This window comes from Capsicum annuum, chromosome 2 (genome assembly GCF_002878395.1).
Source record: "Capsicum annuum cultivar UCD-10X-F1 chromosome 2, UCD10Xv1.1, whole genome shotgun sequence".
Taxonomy (NCBI): domain Eukaryota; kingdom Viridiplantae; phylum Streptophyta; class Magnoliopsida; order Solanales; family Solanaceae; genus Capsicum; species Capsicum annuum.
Window position 1 is genome coordinate 129,673,786 of NC_061112.1, and position 14,239 is coordinate 129,688,024.

General features: G+C 33.3%; 2 protein-coding genes across 2 annotated transcripts; one reads left to right on the forward strand and one right to left on the reverse strand.

The window, feature by feature from the left end:
* Positions 1-6,584: 6,584 nt before the first annotated feature.
* On the forward strand, positions 6,585-10,121 carry LOC107859393. Its single transcript, XM_047406953.1, has 3 exons — positions 6,585-8,718; positions 8,932-9,022; positions 9,724-10,121. The coding sequence occupies exons 1-3, from the start codon at positions 6,817-6,819 to the stop codon at positions 9,912-9,914; spliced, it is 2,184 nt and encodes a 727-aa protein (XP_047262909.1). The 5' UTR covers positions 6,585-6,816; the 3' UTR covers positions 9,915-10,121.
* A 1,431-nt stretch (positions 10,122-11,552) lies between these two features.
* LOC107859394 (CBS domain-containing protein CBSX5) lies at positions 11,553-14,029 on the reverse strand. Its single transcript, XM_016704393.2, has 2 exons — positions 13,560-14,029; positions 11,553-12,703 (listed from the first exon to the last, which is right to left on the reverse strand). Exons 1-2 carry the CDS (start codon positions 13,895-13,897, stop codon positions 11,836-11,838), a joined length of 1,206 nt encoding a protein of 401 aa, XP_016559879.1. The 5' UTR covers positions 13,898-14,029; the 3' UTR covers positions 11,553-11,835.
* Between the last annotated feature and the right edge of the window lie 210 nt (positions 14,030-14,239).

Here is a 14,239-nt window from a genome sequence, read left to right on the forward strand (position 1 = left end):
AATATTGTATCAAAGATATCATCGATGATATATCATTTTGTATCGGTTCACAATGCGACATAATATTTTGAGATCTCATCACTTTATTATTTTCAGGCACCGGAACCTCTATGATTGTTTGCTTCTTATCCTTTTCAAGGATTATTTTATTTGAAACCGATTGGTCTACCACGCTTCACGCATGCATAGACTTTGTTCTTTAGGGACACAAAATAAGAGCACTTGCAGCTTAAATATGAGATGCTTTCGGCATTTGACTTGAATTATCTTTTGAATGAGGATCTGGTGATAATTTCTAACATATTTCTTACCTGCTTATAATCTCCCCCTCATGTTAGGAAAACTAACATACATCCTACTTTTTCTTTGAGGAATCCATCTTTGTGCATCATGGTATATTTATTAATCGTATACCGCACATTAACTATTAGATGAACAGCGTGTGATTCCTGACTTAGAACCAACTTTGAGGGAAAATTAATCATAATTTAATGGTTTGATGCATACAAATACTTTTGTATATAATATTTCAAACCAACATATGAAACTTTTGTTCTCAATAGTTTAACTATTTATTGAAGGCATTCGATGCTAAACCATGATCATCAAGATGATTTGTCTTGATTGCAAAATTTGAAAGTTATGCTCTTAACTCAATTTTATTGAGCAAGCAACTTTATGAATGTCAAACTGCAGGTTGACCATAAACGCATATGTGATCATCTTATATTAATGCATCTTAATAGATCACATGACTGGTGAACGGGCCCATATTCACCTTTTATACTTTTCAGATTTTAGGGATCCAATCCCAACATTAGTTGGTCCAACCAATTTATCATGAGAATAAGTGACATAAATAATTCTTGAAGAATCTTCTATTTTTTCAATACATGTCTAATACTCAACATGCACATCCTCGAGATGTCATAATCGTTCATGTCAACTTATGAACTTATTTATAGTAGTAAACTCCAAGTTTATCAGGACATGTATTTTTTTTCTTCAGTAAATTTCAGATTTATTATTACATGAATAAATTTCAGATTTACTACTTTAGAAGCAGACTTATTCGGAGGTGAGTTGTAATACCATCACAATCAAGTGCACGTTTGCATTAATAAGTTTTTCATTCCCCAGGAATGAAATATAATTGTGTCTTCAGCCTGTCAAATTCTGATAGCTTGTAACCTCTTTTATGATATTGCTACTTCAGGAGTAAATCGAGGCATTTATCATATATTGCTACCACATTCAACTTCATGGATTGAAGCATATTCAATAAACAAGTTTCATGACTTTTCATCAAAAACACATTATTTTGCCTTAACCATCATAATATCATCAATATGGCGCATTAAGATTCAAACTCAATGTCTCACCCATATAAAGGCATCTTAGGCATAGGGACTTGAACCCAACATATTATCATCCCTTTTGATAATATTGTTCTTGAGGAATAAATTTAAAACATAAATGATTCCAAACTAATTATTTTTCCTCAAATCCAACAATATTTATATTAGTAGTAGCAAAAGACAGATAATATAAGGAATTACTAACATTGAAATTACCTTTAGATTTATAATCTCACATTGTTTTTCAGAGTCTCGTGCTAATAACGTGTTATAAAATAATAAGGAATAAAAAAGAAGAGTAGAGAGAATAGAGAGAGTAATTCTTATTTCTTCTCTTGAGGGATGAATTATAATGAGGAAAAATCCCTTTATTTATAGGAGAAAACTAACCTTGGGTTTGTAATTTTTCCATAAATAGACATACACAATATGGTAAGTAGGTATTCATATATATATGACAAAGCAGACATTACATTTATAACAATTTAAGATTTCTTAGAAAAAAAAATAGTAATACACTTACCCATATGTCAATTTATCTCTATTTCTTTCTTATTTTCTTTTTGTGACAACTTGATAGAGTTAATTAGTTGATCACACTTATCTTATTTGTGTTTGATAGATATATACTACTAACATTTTTCCCAAGAGAGTATCAATATTGAATAATTTTAGTCACTAAATTTAAGCAGATATGAAGTGATCGCATCTATGAAAAAAAATATTTTATTTTGTTCCATCAATTTAGTTTTTGGAAATATGCAACATAACTAAATAAATTACAAGTTAGGTATGAGAAAATGATGGAGTTACACTTTAAGGTATTCTCAGACTTGTTATAATCCCTTTTTGAAATTTTGTTAAGTTAAAAAAAAAAACAAAAAAAACATGGGGCCAGTGGTTGGTAAAGATCATTTAAAGACCAACTTACATGTATTAAGTCTAAATTATGCTGCTAGCCTTCTAGAATATAATTTTAACTTTCTTGGAAATTTTTTATATCATTAGAAATCCTGACTTCATTTTTTTGTCATCTAATTATGTCTTCCATTTATTAATTTTCTTTTTTCAAAAGACAATATTATTATACTATTAATGGAATAGACACCGAGTCAACTGATGAAAGACCAGAATTATCTGTTACAATCTGGTTGAAAAATATATTTCAAAAAGAGTTCGAAAGATATAATTTTCTAGGAAATTCAAATTCATTATGAAGAAATTTTTGAGTTTGAGAATAATGTAAATAGTGATCTCTCTATTTTTTTCTTCCTAAGAAAGTCAATAATATTAAAAATACCACCAGTGAGAAAGAAAATAGCAATATTTTCCTTTATTCAGTTGATATAAGAAACATCATGACTTAACTAATTTAAGTTAGTATAAGAGGACCTATTTCTTAAGAAGGGAAGGGAAAGACACTATATATCTATTGATTTCATTTCTACTATTAAACTTGAAAACTTTGAATAGGAAATTGAAATATCCTAATAATCATATCATATTAATTTCTAGCAGCAATTTTTTTTTTCTAACAAAAAGACGATCTAAAGTAATTAATTGAAGCCATTTTTTCCTTATTTTACTCTCCGCATTAATGACATATTTCTAAAATTATTAGTCAAGATCTAATTAATAGAGTATCGTGGTAAAATACTATTTTTTCTTAAGAGTTGTGTAAAATTCAATATTCTATACTTATTTTTTTTTTTACCAACTTCTTAATTTTTCATTCAATATTCTTTACTTATTTTTAAACTCAATTTATCCGGATTTGCAATAAAAAACTCATTTTAGCAGTAAAGCATTCTTTACCCCATTTTTTTTTTCTTTTTAAGAATGCACAGGAAAATTGTGAATGAATTGATTATTGGGAGATGAAAGCTAGGAAAAGAGATATTATAAATGGTGGGTCATGATAAAAAAAAAAAAAGATAATGAAGCTTCATGATAGGGGTATATATATTGTGGGGTTTGCTGTCAAAATCAATAGGCAAACCATATAATAATTTATAAGAAAAAAACATTATCTTTTTATCATTTAATATCTTTTTTCTTTTCCAAGGTATTTTCACAGCCGGCAGCCGTAAGATTAATTCTTCGTTCTTCTGTCAGCACACTAAACGATAGAAAACTGGCCACAGAGTTTGCTCCATTCGTCAGAAGCGAGGATCGAACCTCCAACCTTTTACTTAAGGAATATGACGCTGAACCACCATGACAACTCGAGTGGTTCATTTAATATCACTATCTCAAACCATGCAATCAAATAAGGATAAGGACATGAATGCAATTGTCTGTATCTTAAAATATCACACAACAGTTTTTATGATAATTTAATAATATCCACTTTCAATAATTTTTCCTTGTCAAATTCTCCTTTGCTAGTTGTTTTTAATAAAACTGCTAACTATTGGAAACCATTGTCCTCTTGTTGGAATTTAAATAAGGATTGATTATTTGGGGTTTTATTCTTTCAACAAAAAAAAGAAAAAAGAAAAAAACTCAATGCTTCAATACTCATTGTCCTATTTCATTAAGGTATTTCTACTTTCTCAATATTTTAATTTGATTCCTTTAAGTTTGAGCATATTTAATTTTTGCCATGTTTAATTTGCTTGGGAAATGAGGTAACAAAGTAAAAACTTACTGCACAAGGTGGTTACATTAAATCAACAGAGACATGAGATGTGTTTAAACATCAGCTTTCTTTGCTCGATTATATTTAATTTATATATATTTTCACCTCATTAAATTACATAAGTGTGATAAATTAAAAATAGAATTAGATATTCATAAGTGGAGAAGTAAAATAGACTTCTAATTTAGCTTTTATAACTTTAGAAAGATTTAAAAGAGCTATGGTATTAAAAAGGAAAGATTTACAAACAAGAAACTCCAGACACAAAAGAACGTTCCCCTACTATTACCGACGTACTCTTACCCCCTAATCCTCTATCCTAATCCGCGTCCCCCACACCTTCCTATCAAGGGTCATGTCCTCCGTAAGGTGTAACTTTTTCATGTCATGCCTAATCACCTCCTTCCAATATTTCTTCGGTCTACCTCTACCCCACCTAAAACCATTCATAGCCAGTGTCTCACACATCCGCACTGGAGCATCAGAGCCCCTCCTCATCACTTGCCCGAACCAACGTAACCTCACTTCTCGCATCTTGTCCTCCACCGAGGCAACTCTCACCTTCTCCTGAATAATTTCATTCCTCACCCTATCTTTCCTGGTATGCCCACACATCCATCACAACATTCTCATCTCTGTCACCTTTAACTTTTGGATGTGAGAGTTTTTAACTGACCAACTCTCCGCTCCATACAACGTAGAAACACATATCTTTCATTGCTACATAAGGATTAAGAAGCGTGTGTGAATATATATATATATATATATCAGCTCATTTAAATCGATTTCATATAATTATCACAGTAAACATGACATAATTAACCTGCATGACATGGTAAAAGCTTACAACAACTAAATTTAGTATAATTATTTTCTTTTACACACTCAATTTATACAATTAATTTTCTTGAAAAAAGAAAAGAAAAAGAAGAAGAGATCTTTAACTGTGCTACTAGTATTCATGAGATTGGAACATTTGAGTAAAATTGAAGAGGTAATCATTCAAATTTGTTTTCAATTAATCAAATGGCTTGTTCAAAAAAATTGACTTTTGATTTAATCTTTTTGGAGCCCTTTGCCAATCAAAATCCAACGCCTAATAAAGTTAAAAAAGTGTCCAAAAAGAACAATCGAATTTATTCCAGAAATAGTTCAATATTTCAATTACTATCTACGTTTCAACTTCAATGGGCCAATTCAGTGGTCATAAAATAATATTTTAAATTTGTATAAATAACATAGATACCAACCCTTTTGAAAGTAATTATACTTTCTCCTATTTTTTTAATTACTTTACTCTTTCTCCCTATTAATATATATAACATAACCGACATATACATAACATTCTATGTATATGTTGAGATTTTTGTAATATTTTTAGGGAGTTGAGATTTTTTGTAATATTGAAAACATAAGTTGTGTATTTGTATAATTTTTGGTGGTGTCGTTGAAGAACACAACAATTTTTATATGTAGTATACATACTAGCGTTTGTCAAATTTTTCCTATTTAACCTTATGGCTTGGTAAAATTAATATGGATTATTAGGCTCGAAAATAATTATTTACATATAGCTTTCCATCTTATCGAGATATTTTCTATTTCGTCATATCATTTTTCTTTTCCGTTTTAATATTCGTGCAGTTGATAAGAGAATTCAACAACGTAGAATGATCTAACGAATTACATTTTGATCTTAATTGATACGATCAACCACAAAACATATTTTTTTAAAAAATAATTATGAGGCTAAGTGACTCTCAGAACATTGCTGTAGCCTGTATCATGTTAAGAATAGTGACATAAATAGACTATTAATACATTTAACAACCTTTTACATTAAAATACATGGGCCTTTATGTTTTACCAAGAACTATTGGACTGGGCCTTACTAGTTGGGCCTTACTCAAAGCCCGTGTGACTTGGGCTCTACCATTGTCAAACAGCAGCAACATCTAGTTAGTTTCTCAACTAGTACGGGCCTACTGCTCCGTATAGAGTCAGGATTCAGGGATTTGTCTTTCGTTCGAATTCGTGGCGGAAAATTTTACATCTCAAAACTCGAAATCAAAATTTTTCATTAAAATTTAAAACATACTTAATTTTCAACAGATGTAAATCTCCTCTATTTACAAAAAGTACTTGTGTTTCAACAGATGTAAATCTCCTCTCTTTAATTTATTTGTCTTAATTTGATTGACTACATTCATAAGAAAGTAGAGAAATTTTTGAATCTTGTGATTTTAAACTAAAAATATACAATGTATTAAAATGTTTTTTAATTACGTGATCTTAAATATGTCATGTGAATATTGAAATAAAGAGTTGTAAAAACTAAGAAAGTAATTTTTTTTTTAAGCAAACAAAAAAGGAAAGTAACACATACTTATTAAGTATGTTAGAAATAGTAATTCAACTTTACTTGTTTAGTTCTAAAAATCAAGAAATAATTTATAACATTGCATCTATTTTACTTTGATATTAAATAGTATTTATTTACCAATTTTTATATAACTTATATTTTATAGGAGTGATATTGTAAAATTCTCTCCTATGAATGAGAAAAGATGAGAGGAGGGGTTTAACAAATTAAAAATAAAAATAAAAAATGAAGCAACAAATAAGTTTTGGTAAAAATTGATACTTTGGTAGACATAAATACCCCCATCTCACTATCTTATTCACAAAAATGCCCTTCACCCCCAGAAACAAGGCAATGCCACCAAAAACTCAGTTCAGGTCCTTCATCTTTCAGCTGAGAAAAACCACAAAGATCATATTTTTATCATAATAATCTTCAATTAAATCAATGCTACAATGAATACCCTTATCACTAAAAGATTCAATATTCAGATTTTCCCTCAATTTTCACCTCAAAATTTTCTCTTTCACTTTCCACCACTTTCCAAGAAAACCCCACATCACATTCATCCATTTCCAAGAAAATCTCCCTTTACTTCCAAGACACTAACTTTATGCTCTGTTACAGCTTATGAGTCATTATCTTGTGGTGGTTGGGATGACCCAAGTTTCATTGGTGATCCAATTAACCCTGGTGAGTCCAATCAGCTTAGCAGTTTTCTTAATAAACTAGGAATTAATGATAAAAAGTTTGTTTTTGTGTACCTATTGGGGTTTGTTTGTGCTTTGGCTATTTCAAGGGTGAAAGTTTCCTCAATTATAGCAATTCCAGGTTGTGTTATTGTTTTTGCAGTTGGGTTTTTTATTGGGGTTTTTAATGGTGGTGGTAAAATGAGCGTAGATGGTAATGTTAAGAGATTGCATCAAGATCAGACTTTTAAAGATTTTAATGAGAAACTAAGGAGTTTGGTGGGTTTTCTTGATGGGGTTGAAGTGGAGATTGGTAATTTGAAGAAGGGTGTTAGGCAAGGTATTGAGTGTAATCAAATTACTGTGGATGATTTGCACAGTTTTGGGAAGAGTTTGGAATCTATGAATTTTTGTGCTGTCAATGCTAGAAAGGTTATAGAAGGTTGTATTGAAAGTTTGTCAATTGAGAGCCAAGAAATGGAAAGAAGAGTTGGTCAAAAGTCGAGTAAGAGGAAAAAGGAGCCGGGCAAATATGGCTTCGACTTCTCTCAGATTGCTGCAGGTTTGTTTCACACAAAGTCGGATTTGAAGTCTAGTAAAATGAAAGAAAATGATGAGAGTGAGTTGATCGACACAAAGATGAATGTGTCTAAGGAAGGGAATATCTTGAGTTCTGATACTAAAGAAAGGCGTTTAAATTTTGATATGAATCTAGACGGCGTTAGACAAGACAGAGTGGGTGAGACATTTGGGAAGGCCAGCAGAACGAATGGAGTTTCTGATGGAAATATCAACTTCCCCGAGATGGATGGTAACACTGTTAAATCAGTTTTCAACAGAGAGGAATATAGTTATCAGACAAGAAGAGTACAATTTATGAGGAACCAACAGGTATCTCATAGAATGAGTAATATTAGTGAATTTGAATCTTGGGCATCTGATGATGGTTTAGTTGATTCTATGGATTTTAGTGTCACTGAAGCATCTTCATTACATGAAAAGGAGGTGGAGAACTTGGAAGGAATAAGTAGCCATTTTGGTGGAAAAGAAAATGATGAAGAGACTTACAAGCATTTTCTTGGAGATGAGATGAGAAATTATGAAAAGGAACCGTCCATGGTTAGAGATGAGGCCTCAAATGAATTTGAATTTAGTCCCTCTCCATCTTCAGCAGGTTCCATTGATTTGCAATTTAATAAGTACCTTACTGAGGCTAATTTTCTAGTAAAAGAAGCAAAGGACTGTTTAAGGAGGCAAGCCGGTGACAAGCATGCTGAGAACGCCTTTTACGAGTCTGCCATATTGCTCTCAAAAGCTATAGGTATCCGGCCCATGAGTTTATTGGCTGTGGGACAGTTGGGAAACACTTACCTTCTTCATGGAGAACTTAAGTTAAGGATCAGTCGCGATTTGAGAGCTTTACTATCTGATGCTGTACCAGTGAATAAAAGGCCTAAAATACGTGATGGACTAGATGATAAGGTTCCAAGGGAAGATAAAATTACATCTTATCTTGTAAATGTCTGTGAAGAGTGTGAAGATCTACTTATTAACGCAGGAAGGCAGTATAGGTTGGCCTTGTCGATTGATGGGAATGATGTGAGAGCCTTGTATAATTGGGGGATAGCTCTCTCATTGCGTGGGCAGTTGATTGCAGACATCGGACCTGTAAGCATCTTCCTTGAGATTACTAGGTTTACTTTCATTAATTTTCTTTCTTCTGGTGGTTTGAACTGAAAGTTGTGAACTGCGATTAATATCTCATATTATGGACCAATTTCAAATAGCATTGCTTGAGTTTTCTTATCTCTCTAAAGCTACTAGATTGTTTGGAAACTTCTTCTACCCTTTCGCAGTTACAGTTGTTCTGTCTAATTCCAGGGTGCTGCCCGTGATGCCGACAAAGTTTTCTTGGCTGCAATTGATAAGTTTGATGCAATGATGTCCAGAGGCAATGTTTATGCACCTGATGGTATGAGAAATAGTAACTATTCTTCTGTACTGTGATTTAATGTCTTTTATGTGTACTAATCCATGGATGTCTTTCTTATATTTCTTTATATATTATTGAGGAAAGTATGAAGAAGTAGTTTACCATAACTGTTGAGAATTCTGGGCTATGATCATTCCAGCAGTAACCATTTTTTAAACTCTTTTATTCGTTTTCCCTCTTTTGCGGTGGAGCTGCAAGTAATAAAGGAGCTTTCCCTCCCACTTCTTTTGTCATAAGTTCCTAACGTTTTGACTATTAACTAATGAAAGGAGCAAGCTGGTGTCATCTCGAGGCCAGCTGATAATGCCCATTTGATTGATCAGCAACCATTGCATGATCTTTTCAATCTTCCTTTCTAGCCCCCTTCTGCTTTGCTAGAAGAAGAACTTGTAAAACTGATGTGTTATCTTTGGTGAACTTGAAGTAGGAGAATAAAAAATGAACTAGGAAGAATGCGTGGAAAGCAAATATCCCCTATCCCCCCCTCCCCCTTCCTCGCATTCATGCCGCTCACTGTTTTATGGTAAAAAGTATTGAGCTGGTCATTCTATAGCTGGGCTTTAATGGATGAGTAGCATCAGCATCATTTATATGGAGTTAATTTCGCAAATAAGGAAAATAAAAGAATTCTATTTTGAATTACTCAACATGTGGGCTTAAGACAAATTTTCTTCGTACAGCTCTTTTCAGATGGGCCACAGCATTGCAACACAGATCTCGCCTACGGCCTAGAACAAGTAGAGAGAAGGTGAAGTTATTGCAACAGGCACAAAGGCTATATAAAGATGCCCTTCATATGGACTCCGATAACCTTCAAGCACAAAAGGCCTTGTCGTCCTGCATATCTGAGCTCAAGTACTGGTATAGATAGTCATACAATGCATTTTACTTTTCCTTCTTTTTCACCATTTGATAATATTAAGCCCGCATAAACAAAGCTTACATATTTATCATCACCGTGTTGGTTGAGATAATAAGCAGGGAGCTAATTCTTTTCCTCAAATGTTGTTGCTTACTAAATACAAATTTCTCATTCATCTGTCAAATAATAGATAAAATCCGAAGGAAGTTCAAGCTATCTTAGTCAATTCTACGTTGTTTTACTCCAATTTTATCGAAAGTTGGAAAAGAAAACTTTGCATATTCTGCTAATCATTTTAATTTTTCATATATCTGCTGGCCACAACTACAAACTTCAATTTTGAGGTAGTAGTGCCATTAGCAGCTATGTTTACACAGTTTTGTGGCAATTCTTTTGCATAATTGTGTTCACTTGTCTTTTATTTCAGCATTCATCACTAACATAGTTACCGGTATCACTACAGGTTGATGACTAAAAGTAACTGGTACTTGCTAAGTTGGAAATCAAAACTAACTCATTTTTACATATTGTCAAGGAATAAAATCTGATTGGGAACTTGTATTTTATTATGGATTTCCTTGATTAAAGCCAACCAACATGACACACACACACACACAGAGACAGAGAGTCCTGAAAACATGTTATTTGGTCACTTGCTGGTTTTTGATCATCAAGCTGGCATTAAGCACTTGTATTGTATGACTCATCTTCCAAAACTCAATGTAACTGAAACTGGAATTATATCTGGTGACTTGACATCATTCATAACATGCTAAAGATGGTTATTTTTTTAGTCTTTCATCATTTTTTAAAATTTATTGTGGCTGTATCCGAGCCAGTTGAATATACCAGTTAACTCGGTCTACCAAAACATAGGTGAATTGGAAACAAATCACTGGCGTCTTCTAATCTGGGATTTGAACTCTGACCTTTCGTGATTTTCACCAATGGCAATTGATAGACCACACCCTATGTTGTTGGAGGATTGTTTTTTTTTTGTTTGTTTTTTTTTCTATTTCGTTTTGCTGGTGATGTTATTTTGGCCAATTCATCATCCTTAACTAGGAAGTGTGATATTTTTAATGCAACACAATTAAACTACTCTAATTAGTAAGTTATCAAGTTCTTTAGGTTACTTAAAAGAAATTTCCTTTTGGGTGGTTTTGGCATTAAGAAATTGTAATAAGAAAATTCTTCTTATCGTTCATTTATTTTGATAAGTTTGATATAATATTTAGCTCTAAGAAACTGTTGTGACAGAAAATTCTCTCATGATCAAAATAGCTGTGTAATTTCATAGCAATATACTCCAGAAAAAGACCTTCATTGATCTCGCCATTCTCAGAATATAATTTATCTGCCGGAAAAAACTGCGAGCTTCTAGATAATTGATTGAAAAGTTATAGTCCACACAATTTTCGATTTTTTTCTTTTAGTACAGATTTTTTCCTAAAGAGGAAAGAGATAAATAATACTTGATAGTTTGTTCAAACAAAAATGGTTTTCAATCACCACCGATAAGCCTTCTGTTCATTAAGGCAAAAGTTATGCAAACATAGTCCCATTTTACCAAAAAAAAAAATAATGTAAGCAAAAGTTACGCAAACATAGTCCCATTTTACAAAAAAAAAAATAACGTAAGCAGAATTTATGCAAAACATAGTCCCCAGTTTTTTAAAAATAAAAAATAAAAATAAAAATCAACATGATAAATATAACATCAAGGGCTCGTTTGGTATGAAGGATAAGGGATAACTAGTCTCGAGATTAATTTTAGAATGAGAATCCCATGTTTGGTTAGGATAAAATCACGGGTAATATATCTCAGGATTAGTTATTCTAGAATTATAGTGTTATTTTTATCCACATTAAGGGTGGATAACAATCCTAGGATAATTTGTTCCCCAACCAAACGAGCCCAAAGTGTTTATTATTGCTTTGATGTATTCTCCCTTTCTGGTTTACGCCTCACATTAGCGATACTCCTGAAGACTTCCAGAATTCCCTGAAATGTTACAACTCCGATCATATTATGATCTTCATCCATGACCCAAATGGAGTTAGCACGATGTGCAAGAGCTTGAAACATCACAGCCACCAATGAACTCCATGGATAACAAGTAATTGCCTCGGATCTTCTTGCTGACGAATATCGTCCTAGCACAGTAGCTTTGCTTGAGCCTAATTCATCATCTGATGAACAACTCGAAGCAGAACATGATGATGAAGAAGACAGCGAAAATTCTTCATCTAATAGCTCCACCATTGCTCCTAGTTTCTTATCTTGTAGCCTCGTCTTGATCAACTCGATCAAGTCCTCTGGAGGACCACCGTAGTCAATGTAAGTCATGAGATCACCAGCTGAAAGTGTCGCGATTGCTGCTGCAACGGTCTCATCACAGTAGGCCAGGGTGAAGGGAGAGATTTCACCAATCAATCGGTTTTCTTCATCAACAACTGCAACTGAGCTCTGCTCAATATATGCTCGGGCAATGTCGTCCAAGGAAGAGATAGCAGGGTCATGGTAGCTAACAGTCATCATGTCGTGATTTATGATGTTGAGTGATTCAATTGAAAAAGTGGGCATAGGAGAGAAGACTCCAATGGAGTTCAGAAGAAACCGGACAATATCTTCCTGCGTTAGCCAGCAGTATTCAACTCCGTTATGATATGATGCGGGACTCAGATAGGACGCTTTACTCAAAAGTTTTTTTCTCGAAGGGGTGCTCTTGTAGTTTTGAATTGGTATAACCAGATTCTGTGCACCTTCAAGAACGTAATCTATTGCTTCCAGCAAGCTGAACAACAAAAGAAAGAAAATACACATGAGAAGTTTGCCAATAATACCGCACAATCAATCATCAAGCAGATCATAATAAGTATGCTCAGCGCACCCAAGATTATTCGAATTACATTTATAGAGAAAATACCCAATTACCCCCCACCCCGAACTATACCAAAAGGGTTATGCCACACCTCAACTTAAAGGGATCCTATTACCCTTGAACTAATTAAAAGTAGAATTTTCACCCCCTTAATGCCTATGTGGCACGTAGGTGGCAGACACATGTGCCTACGTGGACACTTCAGATAGCTCTTTTGGTATAGTTCGGGGGTAATTGGATATTATCTCACATTTATACATCTCACTTTGATCCATTATCATAGCTTCTTGTGTTCCCAATAATTCAATAACCGGTACCAGCAAACACAAAATAAATGAGATTCAATCTCAATTCTCAAACCAATTGAGGCCAGCCAAATAGCCAATATCATCAAGAACAAAAATTAACCATAATAAATAAATGTCTAGCTAATCATTCAATTGAATGAGCTCTAAATGTGCCAAAGGCTGTTCACATAAACGAAAGAGTTAAATCAAGAAAGGGCAAAAAGGTAGGTGAAAAAGTAGATCTGGAGTTAGAATAAATAAAACCATTATAGACAAAGCTAACTAATAAAAAAAGTTAGGATCTTGAGAGCTAAAAAGGGTCTTTTTTCCTTTTCCGCATATTCGTATCCCACACATTATCTTTAATATTTATTCATTATACACAAATTCATTTATGCGAATTCAATCAAAGAATCCATATGAGCCAATTAACAACCTGAATAACGTAATAATAATAAAAATAATAGTAATTGAATTATTACCTGGAATTGGGATCCAAATGCCTAACTATGGAATTGCCTTCAGGCAAAATGAAGGAAACAGGAGTTTGAAGAGCCTTAGAAGGATTAACCAAATTCTCTTCCTTAGAGAGAAATAGAATCACATCCACCATACAGATCTTCCCAATACAGATGCACGCGGAATCTTCTTCTAGAACCTTCCTTGAATGGTCACAGCTCCAAACGCTTACATGAGTCTCGCCGGACTTTTTCAACGCCGTCAACGCCTCGGATAGGGTGGCTCCCGCCGGAATTGGCTTCAACGCCGGCTTACCTAAGCACAGGTCAGATACCTCCCGATTCAGAAAACTTACTGCCATGCAAATGCGAATATTCGACGGAAGATGCTTTCAAATAGAAAGAGACGTCGATCGGAAAATATTTTCCGGGAAAATAGGACCAAAGACGGGTGGTTGTGGTGGTGGTAAAATGTGAATGTAAGGTTACAGACGAAGAGGAGAGTGGTGTATTTATAGGTGGTGACTACTTGCAATAGCCGGTAAGCGGTGAACTATTCTCCACTCATTTTTATTTTCTTTCTTAATTACTTATACTACTTTTATTTATTACCTTATTTTAGAAAGAAAAAAAAAGAGAGGCTAATTTGACTTCATTTAAGAAAATAAAAAAGTGATTCTTTGAAATTAAAATATTACTCCTCT